Below are 22,265 nucleotides of genomic sequence, written 5' to 3' on the forward strand. Positions count from 1 at the left end.
TAGATCATGTTATGCTTGCTGGTGGTTCAGCTGAGGGGAATGCAGTGTCAAGTTGGACAAGCCAGCTCAGTTACACTGCCACACACCATCATTACTATCCCGTCCGTTCATAATTAGTAGCATAAGGATAATCCCAAAAAGTGCCCTGAGCCCACAGTATCAACATTTCCCAGAACAAGTACGAAAATAGACACAAAAGCCCAAGCTGAGACCACCACATCCCCTGATTATTCTCCCCTCGCTCACCTAGCCGGTAGCTCAATGGTGTCATTCACAACATTGACAACACCGCCACCCCGTCGAAAATGATTAGCGTTCCCTCCCCTGAGGGGATACTGCCCCCCTATCGCCCCCTCCATCACCGCTTCGTTCCCATCCGAGTGTTTCCTCCCCTTCCCAACCCGAAACCGAACCTTGTCCCTCATCACCGCCCACTTATTCCTCACCCCAAAGACCTGGCCCTCCGCAACCGCACCCGGATACCCCCCTCCCAATTCTTCCAGACTTTTTGTCTCTAGTCTCCTCTTCAGTTTCCCGTCTGGGGTGCTGTCATGGACGACGCGCTGCACATCAGGCAGATACGCCCATGAATAGAGCGCTCCCAAGGCCATAAAGGTTGCAAACAGCAAAAAGACAAGCCCTTGTCTCGTTGTGGATTTGTAGCCCGCGTTGATGCCGTACACGATGAGCACCGCGACGATGGAGCCGACCTTTCCTGCTGCGGCTGAAATTCCGTGACTTTTGGACACCATACTGTCAGATTTACCTACCCACTGGGTTGAAAGTGAAGTCGAACAAAAACTTACCAAGTACACCGATAACACGTCGGGAAAATTTCGGCCGGGATGATAAAGGTAAGTGTATTCGCCCCTAAACCGGTCAGTCTCTCTCTCTCTCCCTCTGTCTCTCTGTCTCTCCGTCTGTCTGCCCCACAAATAGCTAAAAAAAACATGGACGAAGAAGAAGGGGGCTCACCAAAATTAAACATGAAATGACAAATCGCCACGCATACCACCGTCCCCCAACTCCTCTCCGTGTGCGCCACCCCATAGTACAGCCCCCCCGTCACCAGGAACAACACCGTCAGCACCCCAAAGCTAGCCGTCAACCACTCCCTCCTCGGTATCCTGTTCGCAAACACGACAAAGCACGCGCTCCCCGCTATCGAAGCGAGGGACACGGTTAACAAATACTGCTTCGTCTGCTCGATCAACGTCTCATAGATAGTATTGCACGGCTTTGTGGCGTCTGTCTGCCAGGTGGGCAGCCCGCTCCCGGCAGCCCAGGATGGCACAGCTGACCCGGGTGTGTTCCAACATTCGAGATCAGCGGTGATGCTCACCGCGTCGGTGGTGGCCCAGAGGTCAGACAGCGTGCCGCGGTTGTCGAGCGAGAAGCCATAGAACGAAACGTCGAGGTAGAACCACGTCATGGAGGTTCCTAGGAGGTAGTACCAGTTCTTGTCGCGGATGAAAAAGTTGTAGAGGTCCGACATGGAGAACTGCAGAGAGGTGGCGGGTTCATCGGGCTCTGGCCGACTGGCGGGGAGGGTCAAGGTGCCGCCCCCGTTGGCAATTGTCTGAACCGTGTGGCCGTTGGAAGAGGGGAAGCCGTTGCTGTTGTTTTCGTTCCCGGGGGCTCCGTAGACCCGTTGGGTGTCCCTGAAGGCGTTGCCGGGCTTGTTTTTTACTTCGAGGGTGTACAGCCCGCAATCGTACAGAAAGAAGCGGAAGATGATGGCCAAGATGGCGGGGACGGCGCCAGATCCGATGACTATACGCCAGATGCCATCGATTATTGTCTTGCACTCTTCTTCGTTGCGGGTATCGATTCCGCATTGCAGTTCGTGCAGCCTGTGGGCTCTGTTCTCGCCTAACAGGACGAACAATCCCACCAGCTGGGCTAGAGCCTGGCCGACCGGTTGCATGAGAAATACTGACGACAGCATTGTTGTTCTTGAGGAGGTGCTTGACCACTCTGATGTTATCACTGCCGACAAGGGGTATTCGGCGCCGATACCTGGGAACGAGGTTAGAAATCAGGTGTGGTTCAGGGGGTATCTAGGGCATCTTACCAATACCCATCACAAACCGCCACTACACACACACTTGCATTAGAGTTATTCAGCTTATCCAGAGCGACGGTTGCTTCAACTTACAAAAGTAAACAAAGCCAGAAACGAAATATCCCCATAACCTGTGCTCGTTGTGGCGACCCCTATAGTCGAGACGATCACGAGCACAAGCTCAATTCCGTACAATCTCGTCCTCCCATATTTATCGGCAAGATAGCCGAACAACAGTTGACCGACCACAGACCTAATTACAAGACATGTCAGCAAACGCGAGCGTGTTATCACACAATCGAAATCATTTACCCAAACAGCGTGAAAAAGTTGATGATCAACCCACACCATCTCTCATGAGGAAAGTACACAAATGACAGAGAGGCGAGAATGACATTGGTCGCGAAGAGGTTGTATCTAAATTGCCACAAAAAAAATGTTAGAAAAATCGGCGGCGCGTCGTGGGTGAGAGATGAGCGAGTGTAAGACGCACGAATCAGTAAGAAAACCCGAAGCTGCCACCCCCCAGATCCGAAGATTCCACGAGTTCAAATCCAATTCATACCGAAGCTGCTGGCGATCCTGTGTGGGGGAGAGTTGTTTACAGTTGTCAGCCCATGGTCATGTTCATGGCCCAAAACATACAGGAAAAAGTTCCCACCTGAAGGTCTCGTGGCGGCAGCCCTGAGCTGTCCCCACCCAGATACCCTCTGTTCCTCTTCCGTTCGGGATCGGGATACATACGGCCAGTCATCGGGACAAGTGTGCTCGAGGCTCAAAAACACTTTTTCTCGCCGCTAGTCGCTCATGGTGTTGAGAAAGCGATAAAGATGAGGGACTGGGGCAGCAGACAGCAAGCATCTGTCCATGATAAAAACAGAAGCTTGGCTAACATGGTCGTTTCAAAATCGGGATGGCGTCCCAGGTGTGCCAATTACTACCAGGCTTCTTCTAGCCTCAGACATAAGGGGGTACGTATTCCATCAACCCAGCCCAACCCGGAGGAGTGTGGGTGGTGATTAATTACTGACTGAGTAGGTGGGGAAGGGGAAGCTAAAGTGAACTGAGGCTTGGCCTCTTCCAGACCCCTGGACTCCTTCCGACCCCCAACTACAGCAACTGCAGAGGGAGAAAGGACTCTTCACCCCGCATGCTATGTAGGTGGCTTGACCAGGCTACAGTGTTGTTCAGAGGGATGGCCTATCTACAGGTTCGGCGCCCAATCTGGAAAGCCAGTTCTGCCGGTATTGTCGTTCGGTGTGAGGAGAGAACATGAGAAAGTGAGGTGGTTGATGGCATGTTGGGTGTGACAGCGGCATGTCTTTCGCCAAGCGATTTCGACAAGCGGGATGTGAACTTGGCACACATAAGGGATTGGCCTGCAAGCACACCAATGACATCTCTTAAACAGAGCTCGCAGTGCCCTTCGGAAGCCCCATTGGCTGAGTCAATTCAATGACACTGTGGGGCACCGGACTTCTCAGGATGCATAGCATGATGGTAGAGAACTGGTAGATTTATGGGTATTGTACTGTGTCTCAAGGCTCTACGTAAATTAGTTGACAAGGTCAAGTCATTGTTCAAGTTGCTCTTTCGCACTGTAGCCGTCGACACCTAGCGATAAATTCAGAGTATCGTCGTTACCTGACTTCGAACCTTGGGGCGTTGGTGCCGCGATAGGTGTTTCCAGGCGCCAAAAACTGGTGTTGCTGCTGCTGCTGTTGTGGCTGTGTTGTGTTGTGAATCTGGTGTTGCTGTTGTTGCTGAGGTGGGAGTGGGTGCTGATACTGATGGTGAAGCTGGTGATATGGTTGTGTGTGTTGTTGCCGAGGCTGTTGTTGCGGTCGTTGTTGCAGTTGTGGCAGTGGCTGTTGCTGACTGTTTTGCGGTTGGACAGCTTGCTGTTGAGCATCCCCTTGGAGCTGGAAAGGCGAGTCTTGTCGAAGAGGCGACACACCCATAGAACCAGACTCGCTGCTTGACTTGTCATCGGTTGCGGTGATGGGGCCAACACTCTGTTCATGCGCCTGTTCTTGACGTTGCTCATCGGCCTGCGTTTGCTGTTGAATCTCAAACGCGATGGAACGCCCCTCAGCTTCTCGCTCCTTCCTCGATTTGATGCGAGCACACCGGCCTATTCTTCTCATGGTCCCATAGGCCTTTTTGAGCTTTCTGCTGATGGTCGGGAGACTGACTTCGAGGCCAGTTGTTGTCTTCAGATACAACTGCATGTCATCAAGAAGGGCATCTGGATGGTCTTTGTGCCAAGCCAACAGCTTCTAGAATTGCCTGTTAGGAACGATGGTGGAGACAATCAGGCATGGGACTGTTCATCATACCTCGAGGTGGTGCTCCTTGAACTTCTCGGCATTTTTGCTGACATCCTTGTGTTTGGCCAACTGGCCAGTTTGGATATATTCAGCTCGACGACGACGCACCGTCCGTTCATCCACACCCATCACCCACGCGATCTCATGGTTGGTGAGTTTGGATATCTGGAGGAGCTTGGTAAGGATGGCTCGATGGTCATCGCTGTTGACAGACACGTCAGCAACTCCAAACGAGAAGTCACGCGGTATCAGAGTTTGTAGGGGCACAGGGGAAGAGAAAGGAAGTCCAGGTAAAGTGCGGTCCTACGAGATTCTTTTGCCAGTCATTGCGATGAAACAACGGGGGATGGGGCTACTGTTTGATGTCTTTTTCAAATGGGTTGCCGATTGAATGTCGTTATGGCCCCAGGCTCAACTCCAGCAAAAAACTGAGTGGGCACCGGTCCTGCACCCCGGGCGTTAAACGGTCTTGGCTCTCTATGCAGATATGTACAGAGGGTTAGGGTTGTGCTCCGACAATCCTCTGGTTTCAACCTTTGGTCCCTTGCAGCTCTCTTGATGAATCCAGGTGGATCATCACAACACACTATCAACCTCGTGTATAAGAAGTAGCAAGGGTACTCGATAGCAGCTGACTACGTAAAGTCTAGCCTCTGTTGTTCCGGCGTGGGGGGTTGAGTTGCCATGAAGACATTCTTTTGTTTCCATCCGACTGATGCTAAATGATGCTCGTAGCCAAGGCCATCCAACGCACTCCATGCATCTTTCATATTTTAGCCACACGTTGCATCGAACAAATCCCAGGCCCGTCTGCGAGCTCGTGGGCTGGCCCCTTGCGACCACTGCTCAGCATTCTGCCGCTATCGTCTGGTCCCCCAGCCCAATCAGCTTCACCCCACCAGCAAGCAGCACTGGCAACCCCCCCTCATTAGTTACGGATTACCTACAAGGTGGCAGGATGGCCGGTGATGTGCATGGACAGTTCCAGCCGCCGGCCTGGTTCCTGAAGCTTGAAGAACACAAGCACCGCCTAACCCCAAGTCCCCATCTTAACACTACCTACCGATAGCTCAGACGAGGTCTCAGCCGCAATCACACCCTTCCTGTCGTACACACTTCCGCGACACTCTATCCCAGGCTCCCAGGCGTTACGAGACGACAGCCTCTTACGACATCGCCGTTGATATCAACAGCCGGATGGGCCCAGGTGGAGACTCATGTACATGCAGACTGAGACAGGCCTGATCCTTTATCATCTCCAAATTCGCTGACCGAGAGACACAACCTCCCATTCGGCTCCTCAACCCGAAACTGAGAACCGGAAAACCCATCCTTGAAGCTTGTCCCCCGATCTCGGGGCATTTGTAAACCGCCCTCACGTGAGGAGACGCTTGGTTGCTCTTTTTGCAGGAAAAGCATCAATCCTGGAACAGGCGCGTCCCCTACAATGGCAGGTGCCTCGGGCTCCTCCTCCTCCTTCAACTCGTCCGCCTTTGGTGGCGTTCCTCCATCCTCCCATGGCCAGCACTCCAGCCCGCTCTACTCGACCTTCACACCCACTTCCGCTGCCATCTCTGCCCTGACGGCAGAGTCGTCGTTAGCACAGAGTCCACTAGGGTCTCTAGACCTCGGGCCCCCTGGATATCACGCCACAATGTATACCAGCCACCATCACTATATCTCCCCCCTCTGACTGTACCACCGTCCACTTACCCCTTTTCGATCCCCCAATACCACACCCACTCTATACCGTCACAAGCAAAGCTCCGTTTCTAACCACCATCTCCCTCCCCTTGTTCCCCCTTTCTAGAAAACTCTTCGAACGCACCCCAAACGAAACAACAATCTACCTCGGCCCCTGGGAAGTCCTCGGCCCTTCCCCCCGCCGCATAGTCTGGCAGTGCTCCTACGAAGGCGACACACTAGAACACTACCTCCCCTCCGACACGCCCTCCTCCCCACACTCGCACCCATACACCCTCCACTCCCACCACCGGCGCTACTCCTCCCCCCACGAGCTCGAGCTCTTCGTCTCCTTCCCCCTCGAGCCCCACCGCATCCGCTACATCTCCCACACAGACGGCCTCACCTGCGATGACTTTATCGAGGTCAAGTACGAGTTCACCACCTTGGAGTCCTCCCTCAATTTCCAGTCCGATCTTCGCCAGAGAGACCTAGTGGACTGGTTCGACGTCGACGTCGTCTGGTCCGACGTCCACCGCAGGACTGATTCCTACGGCAACGTCCGTGGGCTGGGAACGATTCAAAGGATGAAGCTCTGGAGGGACAGGCATTCGAGCTTTCACTATCTAAGCGTGTATGCTAACCACAGGAGGAGATGGAAGGAGTACCTGGTTGACAACTTTGAGAGGGAGTTTCGGCAACGGGATGATCGGCATAGACGGTTACAGCTCACAGCCAAAGCCGCGGGGAGTGGGGGGCAAGGGCGGAGGGGGAGCGCGGCTTCGGGAAGTAGTGGTGAGCAACAACCGCCGCAACAGCAACCTCCTGCTCGCCGATTCTCGGCTGCGTCCTTGTTTCTGGGGTCTAGTAGGCGAGGGGGGAGCAGCAGCAACAGCAGCAGTTCTTCCCAGCAGGCTAACGGTGGTGCGGCTTCTACAGCGTCGCAGAACGATCCGGACATTCGATATCTCGGGATTCAGTTTTCGAGAAATGGTAATGTACAGCCGGGGACTGAAGGTAAATAGATATCTGCATTCATGCAGGGCGTTAGGTGTGACTGAAAAAAGGAGCAGTTGCTGACCAGATGTCTTCTTGTCAAGACTACAACAGGTTCATCGTACGGTGGGAGGCGGCCCACGATGCTGATAGCCAGTTTGAGACACCATACCCGACAGAGCCTGTCGAGCTGCAATCACCATACATAAACGGTCAAGAGGTGCCTAGGGAGTTTACGTTACCCTATGTTAACGGGGTACACGGGATAGCAGAACTTCCTTCACCTGAGCTGCTGGGGCTTCCCCCAGTAGCGGAATCGGTTGATGGACGTGAATTTGACGGAACACAGTAGTGTCATGGATAGTTGAAGTTTTAAAAAGCGTTGAATATACCCTTTGAGCATCAACAGTTTTTTGTTTTGCTACCGAGACAAATTGGAGAAGTTGAATCTTGAATAAAAGATGATGGCGCCCAGACAAGCCAAGCCGGGAGGGAGCGAAGCAGGGGTATCTCGGTTTAGGACGAACTCCGGGGCCGAGACCGTTCGGACGGCCCCACTTATGCCTGTCACGCCAAGCGGCCGGTGACAGCCCCCCACACAAACAGCCAAGTCCCGCAGACGTCATCCACGTTGTGAACCGTTGCGGTGCCTATCAGCCCACCGCCTTGGTGTTGGGTGGACTCACCTGATATCAGACTGCCTGATTCCCGGCGACGTCCATCAATGAGAACACTTGATATATTCCTTCCAATAACATTCAGCCGTCCTTTTGCAGAGTGGCATGACACCTTCAAGCCTTGTCTTTTGCCGTATAAATCGCACTCGTCCTTGTTGCACTTGCTTTTGTTCTTGAAGCCAGTTCTGAAATTGTATGTGTTTTCTGCCTTTTTTGACGCAACTACTGCAGCAAGTTACCGCGGAACTTGTACCATACAGTCAGCTATTTCATTAGAAACACAACAATGAAGAAGAAGATCGCCTTGTCAGTCAACGCCGGATCCTCCTCGGTGAAGGTCTCGGTGTATGATGTAGAGTTTGGTCAGGCACCAGTCCAGCTCGCAGAAGCTCAGATCAGTGGTTTGACATCACCGCCCCCCACCCTCAAGTATGTCCGAGATGGGAAGACGGTCATCAAGGCCAAGGAGGTGGACGATAACATAGAGGGCCAGCGCGATGCCTTCTCCCTTCTGTTGGAAACTTTGGTCGAAGATGAGGACCTCCCCCAGATCAAGAGCAAGGAAGACATTGGCATCGTCTGCCATCGAATCGTCCATGGCGGCGACTACAGCAAGCCGCAACTGATATCCAATGAAACCTACGAACACCTCGAGAACCTGAACGACTTGGCTCCTCTCCACAATGCAAACAGTCTGGGTATTGTCCAGCTTTGCATCCGTGCCTTGCCAACGGCAAACAACGTGGCCTGCTTCGACAGTCAGTTCCATTCAACCATCCCAGAGCACATTCGCACTTACCCCATCAACCGTGACATTGCTCGAAGCAATAAACTGCGGAAATACGGATTCCACGGCATAAGCTACGCCTTCATCACACGCTCAGCCACCGAGTTTCTGGGAAAGGAGCCCGATGAGGTAAACATGATCGCCCTCCACCTCGGATCCGGAGCCAGCGCCTGTGCCATCAAAAACGGCAAAAGCTGGGACACCAGCATGGGGCTGACCCCCCTCGCCGGCCTCCCAGGCGCCACACGTAGCGGAAGTGTTGATCCCAGGTGAGCCTTTACTTTCTTTTTCCCATTGATGCCACGAAAAGGCCCACACACCACCACCCCCAACCCATCACTAACTCTCCCCCCTCTCTTTCCCCACGGAACAGCCTAGTATTCCACTACGCCTCCGACGTAGGCAAACTCTCCCCCGCCTCAACCTCAGAGCTCCACATCTCCCGCGCCGAAGAAATCCTCAACAAAGAATCCGGCTGGAAAGCCCTCACCGGCACAACAGACTTTGGCAAAATCACTTCCTTGGCCTTTTCCTCCTCCTCCTCCTCCTCCTCCTCCGACGACGACGACTATGACCACGAAGTGATGAAGCTAGCCTTTGACCTTTTTGTCGACCGCATCTGCGGCTTCATCGGCTCGTACTACGTCTCCCTCCGCGGCAAAGTCGACGCTCTAGTCTTTGCCGGCGGCATAGGCGAGAAGAGCCCCCAGCTTCGAGCCGCGGTCGTGGACCAGATCAGTTGCTTGGGGTTTCAGATTGACGACGAGGTCAACAACAACGAAATCAGGAATGTGGTGGAGGAAGTGGGTAAAAAGGGGGGGTTGGACGAGCCGAGGGTGTTGGTTGTGCAGACGGATGAGCAGTTTGAGATGGCGAGGGCGTGTGCAGAGGATGCGGAGTTTTGGTAAAAGGAAAAAGATAAAATGATGATGACATGGCGTGATGATAAATGAGGAGAAGGGTAAATCTGGGGTTGGTTCTTTTTTGTTGAGAGCGGGCAGTTTGTTAGTCAGGGCTGTTTCAAGGTTTTTTTTTTTTTTATACCTAGGCAGAAAACCTTATTTTTTTTTCCTTCTGTCAGTCACAAGTCGCACATGCTTCGAGACCTACCTTACCCCGTTCTGCCAACCCCTTCTGTCAGATGTCTGGCTTGAGACCAGTGTATGACCTGAGCGTACTGCTGTCAAAGTTGACGCCCCAGGGCTTCACAACGTCGCACATGATCTTCGGGGTTATTCCCTGCCTTGGGCATCTTTGATTCAGGGTAGACGTGGGAAATCCCCGACCGGCATGCATGTCACACACAGGGAATAGCAGTAATAAACTCAGAGAAATGGTCAAAATGGGGTCAACTGCTTTCATTGCCCGGCATCTCTGCCGCAGTGGATGTGCGCAGAATACTAAATACTAACAATTCACTCATCGCTGTCTTTTCATGTCCTCTTGTCCTCAATGACTTTGACATCCGGCCCAAAGGGTATGTATACCTATAGGTACAACCAGATCCTTTTGCTGAAAAAAAAAACCCCCCATGGTGAGCCATAGATATCTCATCAAAATAGCCACCCAAAAGACCCAAAAAAAAAAAAAAAAAAAAAAAAAACCCTGGACGCCTCCCATATATGCTGTTCCCCCATGACCCGTGTTTCCACAAATCCCAAGGTGCTGCTCATGTGCGTGCGACCTCTATAATGTTTCCCCGTGTATCCGGCCAGAGAAAGAAAAAAAGACAAAATACCACCACCCCAGTATTGGTATGTTTGCGCCAAGTAAAAATATCAAGAATCAGAAGACAGGAATAAACAGCTCAGCTCAGCGCTACAAGTGCCAGCGAGCCGAGAGAATCAAATAACAATGGCCGATCATGGCCAGAAGAAAGCCTCATACTTCTTGTTGGCATGCTACTGCCATAGCCAAAGCATCGAGGCCGGCTGTGGGTGTGCGTGCAATAGTGGGCCGACCGAGAAGGGGACCGCTGAGGTCCCTCAGGTCCCACACACCCCCGGGAGAAGGTAATGGGGTGTTGTTGCTGAGTGGCACAGCAGTGCTCGACTTGGAACGGCTCGAAGACTTCCCCGACGAAGAACCTCTTCTGTCGCTGGAAGAGAGCGAAGGGCGAGACCCCGAGGACCGAGCCTTGTCCTTGTAGTGAGTCTCGAGATGCTGCTTCATGTTGTCGGCGCGAGTGAACTTCTTGGTGCAGCCAGCAAACGAGCATGGCACGGCCTTCTCAGCCGTGTGAATCTTTGAGTGCCGCGACGCATGACCAGATGTGGTGAAGGTCTTCTCGCAGCCGTGGCTGTCGCGGTAGCGGCAAGGAAAGCGCTTCCCTGGGCGTTCCGTGCTTGTAGTGTGTGCCGTCATGTCTTCCTCGTACGAGACGGCCCGGGCATCGAGAACAGTGGGGCGTTTGGAAGCGGCATAAATTTGATCAGAGTAGTAGTCGTCGTACTGGTGAACGTAAGGTTCCACGGCGGCGCCGACATATCGTGGGTCGTTGAGAGGGGTCATGGGAGACATGGGCTCGCTGCCCATTTGAGAGTCATACGAGTCTGATCGCAGCAGTTCAGGTGTGTTCGGTGACGAGGAGATGCTCCGGGGACCGTGTGCGTAATAGGCAGCATAGCTGGGGTCTATCTGGTGGTGTGGGTAGTGATGTTGAGGAGCGGCTGTGTCGTCGTCGTTGAGCAGAGAGACTCGGCGCCCAGAGGCATCGCGCACATGCATGGTCATGGTGACTGTGTGGTGGTATTTGTTGGAGAAAAGATGTAAAGCTGGGAAAGGGCCAATTGATGGGGAAATAAAATGGGTTTGTTAAAATCCTTCAAAACGTGGCTTGGTAATCCCGGGGTAGGTGCTGCACTAAACCGCTGTTACCACGGCTATGAAGCTTTCGAAGTGGTGTTGGTGGTGGTGGTGGTGGTGGAAGAGACGGTAGTCTGGTGTGGAGGGGGACCCCGAATAATTAGACTTTGGAGAAGAGACCGGTTCGTGATGATGGTAGACTTTTGGACCCTAAGCTCACAAAGAGGCGCGGCTCAAAGAGAGGGGGAAAGGTGAGCTTATTATGGGAGTCGAGGCGGATGGCTTTCTTGCCTGTTTCCCATGCTCTCCCTGCACTTTTGGAAATCGGTGGTGCAGCGCCCACACCTCGGGGCGCGCATAGAGTGGGAATCCCTACCCTGCAGCAGGGGCAAGTGGGGTACCAAGCCAGGTCCCTTGTTGCCCTCCAGGCAAGTACCTCTCATGTATATTCCGATTTGTTTAGATTTGCTCGATTCCGCCCTCCCTCCAGCTCCAAGGCGGCGGAATTGGCAACGGCTTGACGACCCTGGACTGGCAGAAGAGTCGCGTAGCGAATGCCCACACCTCTCCTCTGCCCACACGCTTGCCCAGCACACACGCACCGCACCAAATGGAAGCCGCGGGAGCTCGCAATGCTTCGCCGGGATCCAGCTATTAACTGGGTGGACTCAATGACGAAATAGAGTCTTGCTTCCCCCCTGGAACCGTTTTCAATCTCTAGAAACACACAGACGGGCCCTGGCCCTGTCTGGCCCTGTCACCCTCCGCTGTCTGATCAGGTCAGATAAGGGACGCCTACCAACCCACCAACCTCCTCCCTCACACACCCTGAGCTGTGCCTGTCCGTGTTGTTGCTGCTGCCCATCATGCCCATGACGAGTTTCTGTGTTCACTGCACTGGGCCTGCGCCATCTGTGGTCGTGCAAAGCAGCAATTGCGTCGACATGTGTGACACCACCTGAACGTAGGAGTTGCAGGTGAGCCCGGCCGTTGAAATGCGAGGATCATCGAGCAAGAGGGTCCCTGGATTCCTTGGTGGTACAGCCCGGGCGCATTCCTCTCTGGACAGGTCGATCAGGGACGCGAGGAAATCCCACCTCCCAGTGACGGGCTGCGGGAGTGCTCCAGGCAATCTGATTGGGCCCCGGTGCGCGGGCAGAGCTTCATGGGGTTTCTTCTTCAAAAAACTTGTGCAGCTGCATCAAGATTGACAAGAAACAGCTCGGCAAAGAATGCCGGCAGCATAGCACCCATCGAGATGTCAACAAAACCCCTATTCTGTGTTTCTACTCTATGCGAGGGCACGCGACCGCCGTTGCTATCGCTTCTTTGTTGACCATCATCAAGACTAGTTGGCCGTGTCGGAGCTTTCTTCCGCCAGCATCAACCATGGTACCTGTCCCATTTTTGACGAGCTGCCAAATTCCCGTACGGTGGCTGTCTCAAAGAGCCTACATGACGTCAGGGCGGCAGGGGTTTGATAACAGCTCCCCCACACAATAAGGAACCTCTCCTGTGGTTGTAGTCCTTAGCTCCCCCTAGTCCTCCTCAGCAGCTGCGTGGACGGGACCTCACACGAGGAGGGGGGGAGCTTCTTGTGTCAGCTAACCCTCCTCTGCTCGAACAGGGTGAACCCGTGCAAACCCGCCGCCTCCGTACTACGTTCCATGCAGCCTTCTCCGCGAATTCGGTCAACAGGGTCGATGTCTGCAGGGTTGTCGTGTTCCAGGGACGACGATGAGCGTTACAGCATACTCGATTCATCAATCGTGTAGCTGGAATAGCACTGTAACAGCTGTGAGGTCGCCAGCCCCATATGCATGAAGGGACACTCGGGTGCGTCCGTTGTCTCTGACCTTGTCGAGACACTCCGAGGCTATCGTACGGGTCTGATATGTCGACCATAACCATGTATCGAGGGTCCAACTTGGTGATATGTATGCCGATGCCCGTTCCCTATGGGGTTGTTGACAATCCGCATCCCTCGATATGGTAAATGCTTCTCTGTGCTACCAGAACCTACCACAGACACCAATGATTGTCGTGATTGTCGAGCAACAACAGGTTTGTTCTGCGAACTCCCGAGCATCCGTGGGGTCGTAACGGGCGATGTCTGCGGGCTCACACGCACACGGCCACACGACCACACGACCACACGACCATAGAAGTTGATCATAGGCAGCGGCTAATACTACAAAACTTGGGCTGCGGTGTTTTGCAGCGCTCCATTGTCTCCATGTGTGCATGACAGCACAGCTTCCTTGACAGCCACCTCGCACAGAATCATCAGAGTCAAGGAACCAATGATCGGAGGTCCCCCGATCATCGTATTCTGATCAGGACTGCTGTGGGGAAAGAAGACTTCGCTTCCTGTCAAGCAGCCAAACAAGAACGCCCAAATCGCCCAAGTACCGCTAGTCCACGTGCAATTGGGGGTGTGTCTATCTACAACACTACAACTTCCATGTCTGATGATTTCACGGATCCAAGACCTTGGATCTGATCGTGTCAACAAGAGTAATTGCAATACGAAGCAATTCAGTATGAGTATGCTCATATACTCGAAGCTGTGTATACCAAGTAGGTAAACAGACTAGCTTACCTAACAAATACTTTCCAAGGGAGTATGCATCTGTCAAGCAGAACAGCCCCCCAACGAGAGGACCCCTGGACCCTTGGAAACAAAGCGGTCCCGTTTTCCTTGATGCTGCAAGAAATCTTTTGAGAACTGCTATCCAAACTTGGCAGATACTCTCGATAACAAGCGAACAAAGAGGGGATCAAAAGGTCCGGTGGATGGAAAGCCACAAGCCGGTTGGGGCAGTTCGGGCGCTGCCAGGGGCCAGCCGAGTGCGGGACGCGGGAGGCTCGGGTCAGAACTTGGAATTGGCAGCTCTGAGATCGTCGTCGACCGTTTTGGCTTTGCGCTTCGCTGTGGCAGGCAGGCAGGCGGGTGGTCGACAGCAAGGTCCGACGACAGGATGGCAGTGGATGGTTAGGGGTCACACTTGATTTCAGGGCCCTTGCTTCAGATTTCCTTGGAACGAAAATGTCCCAGCTGCACCGAAGAAATGGCAGAAACCAGTCATCGAGTTGAAGGGTCTTCCATCGGACCCAATGCGCTCCCATGGGGATCGTGAATTGCGTGGGTGAATCGGGCCCACCTGACGATCCCCTGTACAAAGCAATACCCTTGAGTGACAGCCAGGGCAGACCCTTTTCGGAAGACGTTAGCGTTATTCAGGGTCGCAACAGAAAATAATGACGACAATCGAACGACATCGGCAGCCATCAAAAGTCCAGGGACCTTCTCCGTGAGGGGTACATCGGGGGAGTACCCCTGATGTACACCCAGCACCAGTCAGCAGCCAGCATGTCCGGACTATTCCCTCCGGACCGTTCCCCTCACTGAAGGCCCGAGCTTTCTTCGGGCTGCTTCGAGCTCCGAACCTTTCATAATCGGCCATGCTCACCTTGCCGATGAACCCACCAAGCTTGTTGAACTTTGTACTGAGGAAAAGCAGGTCAAGCATTCATCTCATCTCACCTTGACAGCATCACGGACAACAAAACGCCTCACTCACCAACATGTGTCAACCTGAAATATTCGCCGAAATGAAGTCGCACGAGCGATGGTCGCATGTGCCCGCTGCCATCGGAATCAAGCGCTGAAATACCCAGTAGAGGTCTCTCTGTGTCTCTCTGGACACCATCCCTGCGATCCAGCGCAACGCCCAAACCATCCAGCAGTGAGCAACCTAGCAGCATGGCAAGTTGACCAGGAACAGCCCATTGATTTCAGCTGCAGATACCTCATAACTCCTTCGTAATAATGGTTGCGTCCAACCCCGCCTTTGGCAAAAGCATCATCTCGCTCGTTCTGAGCGCTCACGCAAACGGCCTGCATGGACACTACCACAGCTCGAGCAGCCCATGGCTGCAGTATTGGTGTAGGGGTCTGTCTAATCGCAACTCGACGCAAATGCACGGATGAGACGATGTACGCAAAAACCCAAAACGTCAATCCTTCACACATCGACAGACACACCGGCCTTGTCTGGGGATCGCCATTGTCACATACCCGGTTTAGTCATCAGAAAAAAACACACCATCCGTAAGACTGATCGGAAAATGAGAATTCGATCGAGGGAAAAGAAACGGCCACTTCACACACGCGGGCCAACAACCTGTGTAGGACCGAACTTTGGGGGTCGCATGGGAATTCAGAAAATTCACGCTCATGGTGTTCCGTGATCAAATCCCATGGTCATCTCTTTCCCAGTAGAACGCTAAGGATTTGCTAACCAATTATCACATCGCAGACTCTGCAGGCATCAAGATACTGGGTAAGACGCGCACGCCTTTCCTTCTTTTTTTCTCTTTACCATCCACACACCCACCTACTTTGATACTCTCACTCATTCGCACGCACACGCGCGCACACACACTTGCGCACACACACTTTTCGCTGAAATGAGTCGATGAAAACATGGAGCATGGTTGCCCCGAGCCTGGTGATTCGACAGGCCTTGCCATGGCGGCTATGGGGTGACATCTCCAAATCTCCAAATCTGGGCAAAGATAGGCAGAGATAACGGGGCCTCTTCCTGGGGTGGTGTCGCCCCAGGAGCCTTGCAATTGGGCAAGGTCACTTTTCAGAGGAGCGCACAGCAGCAGACGATGATTTCTTCCCAAAACCAGGACTTGTCTGGTACCTGCCCAGCAGTCGAGTCCTATTTGCCTTTGAGCATCTGTGGATAGCAAATTGCGTACACACACCGGCCCAGCCTGGGCAGCATGTGGTGAAACATGGCATTTGGCTTAGAATGCACTTTGCAAGAATCGGTTTCTGTAAGAATCCCATCACACTTTGACAAGGGAGGGGCAGGACCCTTGCGGGGTTCAGGGTCAAATTGCCCCTCCTCTTTTTTGGGTCAATTAAATCATTCCTGTTCCAAGCTCCTCCCCTCTCATTTTTTTGTTGTGATGATGATGATGATGATGTGGTGTTGTGTTGTTGATGATGATGTTGTTGTGCTCACTTGCACACATACCTATTTTGTGGGGAATTCTGTCGGAAATAATAAGTTTGCATCATCAGAAACACATCAGTATTTGATCAAAAACTTACGATTCGTAACATGCACGTATACGAAACCCAAAAAGCAGACAGGTCCGTCTCGGTTTCTCTTTTTTTTTTGACGTGCATGAGAGGGTTTTGGTTGAATGGCGACGTGCAGGAAGACTTAGTTAGGTATGACAGGAGGGAGGAACTTGCTTTTGCGTTTTTCTGGTGTGTGACGAGAGAGAGTTTATTGACCCGGTCCCCTTGAGGAGGAGAGGAGACAGGATGAACCTAGGTGGGTAGGGTGAAACATGGTGTAAGTAAAGTAGAATGCAAGATTGTCACATATACGATGGGGCGCAAGGTTCTGTCAATAGACGGGGAAAAAGCTGATCGATGATGTGGGCTAGGTGTGATGACCGCATCGAGGGAGGTTGTTTGTATCAGGGAGTTTTTTTACCAAGGAAGATGGAGGACGGAGGATGGAGGACGGAGGATGGAGGACGGAGGATGGAGGACGGAGGATGGAGGACGGAGGATGGAGGATGTGAGCCCTTCCTGATCAAGGTTTTGTTGCACAGGTTTTGATCATCAGGTGCGGTTCTGCAGAGGCTGATGATGATGCTGATGATGCTGACGATGATGATGATGATCATGATCAGGTGTAGGAGATATGATGGTGGCGATCAGAGGTTTTTAATGGCAGGTTTGAGGATCTCTGTGGGGATATGATATATCTTTCTCGGTCTGCTATATTTTGAGAAGTAACGAGTCCTCTTTGTACAAGTAGATATTCAGCAAGTCAAATATAGCTGGAGGATTTCATCAAGGAATACTCCTTAGCATCAACAACCCCCCGAAATGAGCGTGATAGTTGTAAAGAAAAAAGTGTTCTATCTATCCTCTCCTCGATGTTACTATGTCCCCTATTCCCCACCCATTCTTGTGGCAACATCATGGTTATTTGAGCCTAGTTGACAACAACTGAGATGACACCTAGCTTGCAAACCTCTTCCGTGTCTCGAACATGGAAGAGATCTAGATGGCTCCAAGGTTACTCATAACGGATGCGTCCATACCTCCCAGTCTGCTTCAAACACTACAGGTGTCGGCCTAGCTACCCGACTTTGAATCGTGAGCGTTGCAATGACTGAAGTCATTTAAGGAGCAAAATGATTCCAAACGCAAGCGTAGTTGACCTCTTTTCCCAAAGTGCACTCCCCAGTTGAAACGTTACTTGACCATAAATTACATCACAAAAACCACCAAATCTGTTATTGTACACATACACTACTCCAATTACTAAATACCGATTGCTCCAACTCCTCTATCCACCCCTTCCCTCTTCACCAGCTCAACACAGTCCAACACACCACCCACCCTCACAAACCCAAATCAAGGCTTTGTAGACCCCGTATCAACCCTCTTAGCAGGCGGCAACGCAGGCTTCTTAAAAACACCACTCCCACCCCCTCCACCCCCACTCCCCCCGCCAATCTGCGTAAACGTCCCCCCCTTAAACCACCTATCCTCCTCCTCCGCCTTTCTCTTCCTGCTCTCCGCCATCGCCTTCGGGTCAACAAGCTCCAACCCCTGCATAGGCGTAAACGCAAGCGACGAAACCGTCCCCGCCGTCGCGCCACCCCCCAAACTCGTCCCGACGCCCGAGGTCCGCAGCCCTTTGCTCGCCAGACTGATATTCCCCGCCCCGCCACCAGTCAAACTCCTGAGCGAGGACGACGCACCCCCAATCGAAGTCGTCCCTCCCCACCCTTTGCTCTTCGCGCTGAGCTTTGCCCTCGTGCGCTGGTCAATCTGAGCGACCCGGAGACGTCCATCGTCTCGCTGACCAATCATACCCAAGCCTTTGGTGCTGTCTCCTACGCCGTAGCCAACTTCTTTTTCTTCCTTACCAAAGGCGACGCGGTTTTGGGCCTTGCGTAGCTCTGTCATGGCGGTCGCCTCCTTTGCTTTGCGGGCGCGGCGACCACCGCGTTTCCTGCTGGGCTTGTCGTCTGGCGCTGGCAGGGCACGGGCGCCTTTAGCATTGGGCTTGGCTTGGAGTTTGTCCAGACGGTCGAGGCACTCGTCTCGGAGACGCTCGCCTTCGGAGCCGTCGCGAAACTGGTGGAAGCAGTCGGTACGGGCGCACATGACGATCTTGTTGGCGAACATCTTCATGGCTTGTTTCTTGAGGTCGCTGGGAACCTCGCGGATGATGGGTGCCTGGAAGATGAAGCCTTGCTGGCGGATGCCCACGTTCGTGGCAAGGGCCGAGCTGTTTTGTTTCTTGGAACCCCAGGCTGGTAAGTTGCAGGCTGGGGCTTTCGAGAGACCGGTGAGACCACCCGCTTGGTTGAGAAGTTGTGCGGCAGTGAGAGAGCCGATGAGAGCTGTCAAATTTGGCGCGAAGATGTTCATGCGTGATTGCACGTACTGGGTCAGCGTCTTCTTGGCTTCATCGAGCGAGATGACCATCTCGCAGGCCTGCACAACTCGTTGTAACTCTTCTTCAGGCATCGCCTGTCCCTTGGATGTAGTCGCCTCCACTGTGACAATCATCAGTGAGGGCCCGTCGAGAACCTTCTTGAGGGAGACCCCTAAAATGTTGTTCGTTGACTCTAGAAGCCCCTTGATACTATCCGAGTCCATCGGCCCATTTCCAAGGCAAGCAACCACCTTTGCGTATTCCAACGGGTTGGTGATGAGCGTCTCGAGCTCTGGAAACCGGACCGAGTAGTGGTCCCTGATGAACTTGTGTACCAGCGCGATCTCATTGTCGATCTGAGTTGATAGGCTGTTTGACTGGGTCAACAGGTGGTACTCGGGATGGTCTTCGACATTTCCCACGCTGTCGACCGACTGTGCTGGCTGCTTTTCGTAATGTGCGATTTTCTGCAACGTTCGAGACAAACTGTCAGGGCTATTGTTCCAAGATAGAGATGTAAACACTTTCCACTGTTGGGGCACAAGCGGGTATGGGTACTAACCTCGAGAACAGGCTTCAACGTCTTCATGAGACCTGCGACAGTGCGAACGTCACGGACAGCGCCCAGGTTCATCTTTTCGATCTTGCCCTTGGCTTCGGCTTCATCTTCAGCGGCTGCGGCAGCTTCTTCATCGATCATGTCTGCGTCCTCATTCCCATCGCCCTCGTTGCGTGCTTCTACCATGTCTGTATCGACCTGCGCGCCATTCGCGAGTCCTTCGTCTGTGAAGAAGTCGTCATCGTTGCCCTGTTCCTCGCCAAAGTCGTCCCCGAAATCATCGAGGAGTTCGTCCGCGTAGCTGGACATTGTTTTGATGCGCGCGTGGATAACTCGGTCTGGATTGTTGCGTGCTGTCGAGAGAATGTCGATGGCAAAGTGAATTACAAAGAAAAGGAAGGCTGTTGAACTTAATACTGCAAGCCTGTCGCCAGAGTTGGTTTGGGAGGCGCGGCTTGGTCAAGGCTTAAAAAAGTGCCCCACATCGCCGTGCGACATGGGCAAGGAATTGTAGCGTAAACAGTTCTTGAACTTCCCGTCCTCACCGTCCATCATCCCCCCAAAAATCCCACAAACACCCCCCGTCGCCTCTCGAACAGAGAATCACATCAATCGAGAAACCTCATCAAGATGGAGACGTCACGTGGCCCTCCAAGGGTCAAGAACAAGGCCGCCGCGCCTGTGCAGATTTCCGCCGAGCAGTTGCTTCGCGAGGCCGTCGATAGGCAAGAGGTCGCCCTCCAGAAGCCAACACAGCGCTTTGAGGATCTCGAAGAGTTGAAGGAGTACCAAGGTCGGAAACGTCGCGAGTATGAAGATTACGTTCGCCGAAACCGCGTTCGATTGGCAAACTGGCTTCAGTATGCCCAGTGGGAGCTCGAGCAGAAAGAGCTTGCGCGCGCCCGGTCTGTCTTTGAGCGCGCCCTCGATGTTCACCCCAACAACACTCAGCTTTGGATTCGATACATCGAGGCCGAGATAAAGAGCCGTAATATCAACCATGCGCGCAACCTCCTCGACCGCGCCGTCACCCGGCTGCCTCGCGTGTCGTCTCTGTGGTACAAGTATCTTTATGTCATGGAGATGCTGGGTGATATCCCCGGGACCCGTCAGGTATTCGACCGGTGGATGCAATGGCACCCAGATGAGAACGCGTGGGCGGCCTACATCCGTCTCGAGAAGCGATATGGCGAATATGACAGGGCGAGGGAGATTTTTCGCGCCTTCACCGCGGTGCACCCAGAACCGAGGACATGGCTGAAATGGGCCAAATTTGAGGAGGAACACGGAACGACCGATCTGGTACGCGAAGTCTTTCAGACGGCAATACAGACCATTGCTGAGCTGCTGGGCGATGATGCGGTTGACGAAAAGATATTCATTGCTTTTGCCAGATACGAGGCACGCTTGGGCGAATATGAACGGGCGCGGGCTATCTACAGATTCGGTCTTGACAACCTTCCAAGGTCCAAATCCATGATTCTTCATGCTCAGTACACCACTTTCGAAAAGCAGTTTGGTGACCGAGAGGGAGTGGAGGACGTCATCATCACAAAGAGGAGGAGGCTTTATGAGGAGCAAGTGAAGGAGAACCCCAAGAACTACGATGTCTGGTTTGACTTTGCAAGGTTGGAAGAGAGCGGAGGCAATGCAGATCGTGTCCGTGAGGTTTACGAAAGGGCAATTGCTCAAGTGCCTCCCACTCAGGAGAAGCGCCACTGGAGGCGATACATCTTTCTGTTCCTCTTCTACGCGATATGGGAGGAGAGGGAAGCCAAGGATATCGAACGTGCCCGGCAAATTTACGACACCTGTCTAGGATTGATCCCCCACAAGAAGTTCACCTTTGCCAAAATCTGGGTGGCCAAAGCTCACTTTGAGATCCGGCAGGGACAGCTTACCACTGCCCGAAAGACCCTGGGACGGGCCATTGGGATGTGTCCCAAGGACAAGCTCTTCAAAGAATACATCCTCCTCGAGCAAAAGCTGTACGAGTTCGAGAGGTGCCGGACCCTGTATGAGAAGCATGTCATGTACAATCCCGCCAACTGCCAAACATGGATCAAGTGGGCCGAGATTGAACGTGGCCTTGACGACCTGGAACGGACCCGCGCCATCTTCGAGCTCGCCATCAGTCAGCCAGTCCTGGACATGCCGGAAGTGGTGTGGAAAGCCTACATTGATTTCGAGGAAGAAGAGGGCGAGTACGAGAGGACTCGCGAGCTGTACGAGCGCCTCCTTACCAAGGCCGACCACCCCAAGGTCTGGATCAGCTACGCCCAGTTCGAGATTAACATCCCAGAAGCGGACGAGGGCGGCGAGGAGGACGAGGACGAGGAGCGCCCGGTGAGCGAGGAGGCCAAGGAGAGGGCTCGCAAGATCTTTGAGCGTGCTCACAAGAGCATGAAGGAGAGAGAGCTCAAGGCCGAGCGGGTGTCGCTGCTCAACGCGTGGTTGGCATTCGAGAAGACGCACGGCTCGCCAGAGGACGTCAAAAAGGTGAACAAACAGATGCCGAGGAAAACGAAGAAAAAAAGAAAGCTGGAGGACGATACGTGGGAGGAGTATGTCGACTACATCTTCCCTGCGGACGACCAACAGACCAGGAGCTTGTCCAACTTGCTTGCCATGGCCAATGCCTGGAAGCAACAGACGGGTGGAAAGATTGGTGGGGAGGAATGAGCTTGTTGTGGTGTAATTCAAGTATAAAGATAATAGGAGGCCATAGAATGCACATCAGTTGCCCTGTTTTGGGACTGAATATCCCTTTTCAATGAGATTCTTGAGTGTCTCATTCTTCTCACCATAAGACACTTCCAGTATGTTGTCATTTCAGCGGAGAAGACATCAACATGACTGTTTATACTTGA

At 53.1% G+C, this 22,265-nt stretch overlaps 8 protein-coding genes across 8 annotated transcripts; 4 read left to right on the forward strand and 4 right to left on the reverse strand.

Moving 5' to 3' along the window:
• Nucleotides 1-56: 56 nt before the first annotated feature.
• On the reverse strand, nt 57-2,819 carry QC764_113820 (uncharacterized protein; the record flags this gene model as incomplete). Its single annotated transcript, XM_062942639.1, has 8 exons — nt 57-738; nt 807-870; nt 976-2,019; nt 2,075-2,096; nt 2,159-2,318; nt 2,378-2,482; nt 2,559-2,647; nt 2,727-2,819. 8 exons carry the CDS (start codon nt 2,817-2,819, stop codon nt 243-245), a joined length of 2,073 nt encoding a protein of 690 aa, XP_062805553.1. The 3' UTR covers nt 57-242.
• An 886-nt stretch (nt 2,820-3,705) lies between these two features.
• QC764_113810 (uncharacterized protein) lies at nt 3,706-5,194 on the reverse strand (the record flags this gene model as incomplete). The annotated part of the gene is made up of 3 exons (XM_062942638.1): nt 4,703-5,194; nt 4,405-4,597; nt 3,706-4,344 (listed from the first exon to the last, which is right to left on the reverse strand). Exons 1-3 carry the CDS (start codon nt 4,720-4,722, stop codon nt 3,706-3,708), a joined length of 852 nt encoding a protein of 283 aa, XP_062805554.1. The 5' UTR covers nt 4,723-5,194.
• QC764_113800 (uncharacterized protein) lies at nt 4,960-7,426 on the forward strand (the record flags this gene model as incomplete). The annotated part of the gene is made up of 3 exons (XM_062942637.1): nt 4,960-6,051; nt 6,206-7,095; nt 7,179-7,426. The coding sequence occupies exons 1-3, from the start codon at nt 5,843-5,845 to the stop codon at nt 7,424-7,426; spliced, it is 1,347 nt and encodes a 448-aa protein (XP_062805555.1). The 5' UTR covers nt 4,960-5,842.
• Nucleotides 7,427-8,037: 611 nt separating this feature from the next.
• On the forward strand, nt 8,038-9,755 carry QC764_113790 (uncharacterized protein; the record flags this gene model as incomplete). The annotated part of the gene is made up of 2 exons (XM_062942636.1): nt 8,038-8,807; nt 8,912-9,755. 2 exons carry the CDS (start codon nt 8,038-8,040, stop codon nt 9,444-9,446), a joined length of 1,305 nt encoding a protein of 434 aa, XP_062805556.1. The 3' UTR covers nt 9,447-9,755.
• Nucleotides 9,756-10,419: 664 nt separating this feature from the next.
• On the reverse strand, nt 10,420-11,271 carry NRG1 (transcriptional repressor; the record flags this gene model as incomplete). Its single annotated transcript, XM_062942634.1, has 1 exon — nt 10,420-11,271. One exon carries the CDS (start codon nt 11,269-11,271, stop codon nt 10,420-10,422), a length of 852 nt encoding a protein of 283 aa, XP_062805557.1.
• Nucleotides 11,272-14,975: 3,704 nt separating this feature from the next.
• On the forward strand, nt 14,976-15,173 carry QC764_113785 (uncharacterized protein; the record flags this gene model as incomplete). The annotated part of the gene is made up of 1 exon (XM_062942635.1): nt 14,976-15,173. The coding sequence occupies one exon, from the start codon at nt 14,976-14,978 to the stop codon at nt 15,171-15,173; it is 198 nt and encodes a 65-aa protein (XP_062805558.1).
• Nucleotides 15,174-17,629: 2,456 nt separating this feature from the next.
• Nucleotides 17,630-19,790, reverse strand: PRP31 (U4/U6-U5 snRNP complex subunit prp31). The gene is made up of 2 exons (XM_062942633.1): nt 19,399-19,790; nt 17,630-19,303 (listed from the first exon to the last, which is right to left on the reverse strand). The coding sequence occupies exons 1-2, from the start codon at nt 19,702-19,704 to the stop codon at nt 17,804-17,806; spliced, it is 1,806 nt and encodes a 601-aa protein (XP_062805559.1). The 5' UTR covers nt 19,705-19,790; the 3' UTR covers nt 17,630-17,803.
• A 235-nt stretch (nt 19,791-20,025) lies between these two features.
• On the forward strand, nt 20,026-22,194 carry CLF1 (NineTeen Complex (NTC) component; the record flags this gene model as incomplete). Its single annotated transcript, XM_062942632.1, has 1 exon — nt 20,026-22,194. The coding sequence occupies one exon, from the start codon at nt 20,026-20,028 to the stop codon at nt 22,075-22,077; it is 2,052 nt and encodes a 683-aa protein (XP_062805560.1). The 3' UTR covers nt 22,078-22,194.
• Nucleotides 22,195-22,265: the final 71 nt, after the last annotated feature.

The sequence above is a fragment of the Podospora pseudoanserina genome, chromosome 1 (assembly GCF_035222485.1).
Source record: "Podospora pseudoanserina strain CBS 124.78 chromosome 1, whole genome shotgun sequence".
Taxonomy (NCBI): Eukaryota; Fungi; Ascomycota; class Sordariomycetes; order Sordariales; family Podosporaceae; genus Podospora; species Podospora pseudoanserina.

Bases quoted from the DNA above. Each gene is read 5' to 3' on its own strand.
- PRP31 (XM_062942633.1), bottom strand. From the start codon at position 19,704: ATGTCCAGCTACGCGGACGAACTCCTCGATGATTTCGGGGACGACTTT. The intron at 19,304-19,398 runs GTTAGTACCCAT...CGAACGTTGCAG, and splicing joins CGTTGAAGCCTGTTCTCGAG to AAAATCGCACATTACGAAAA.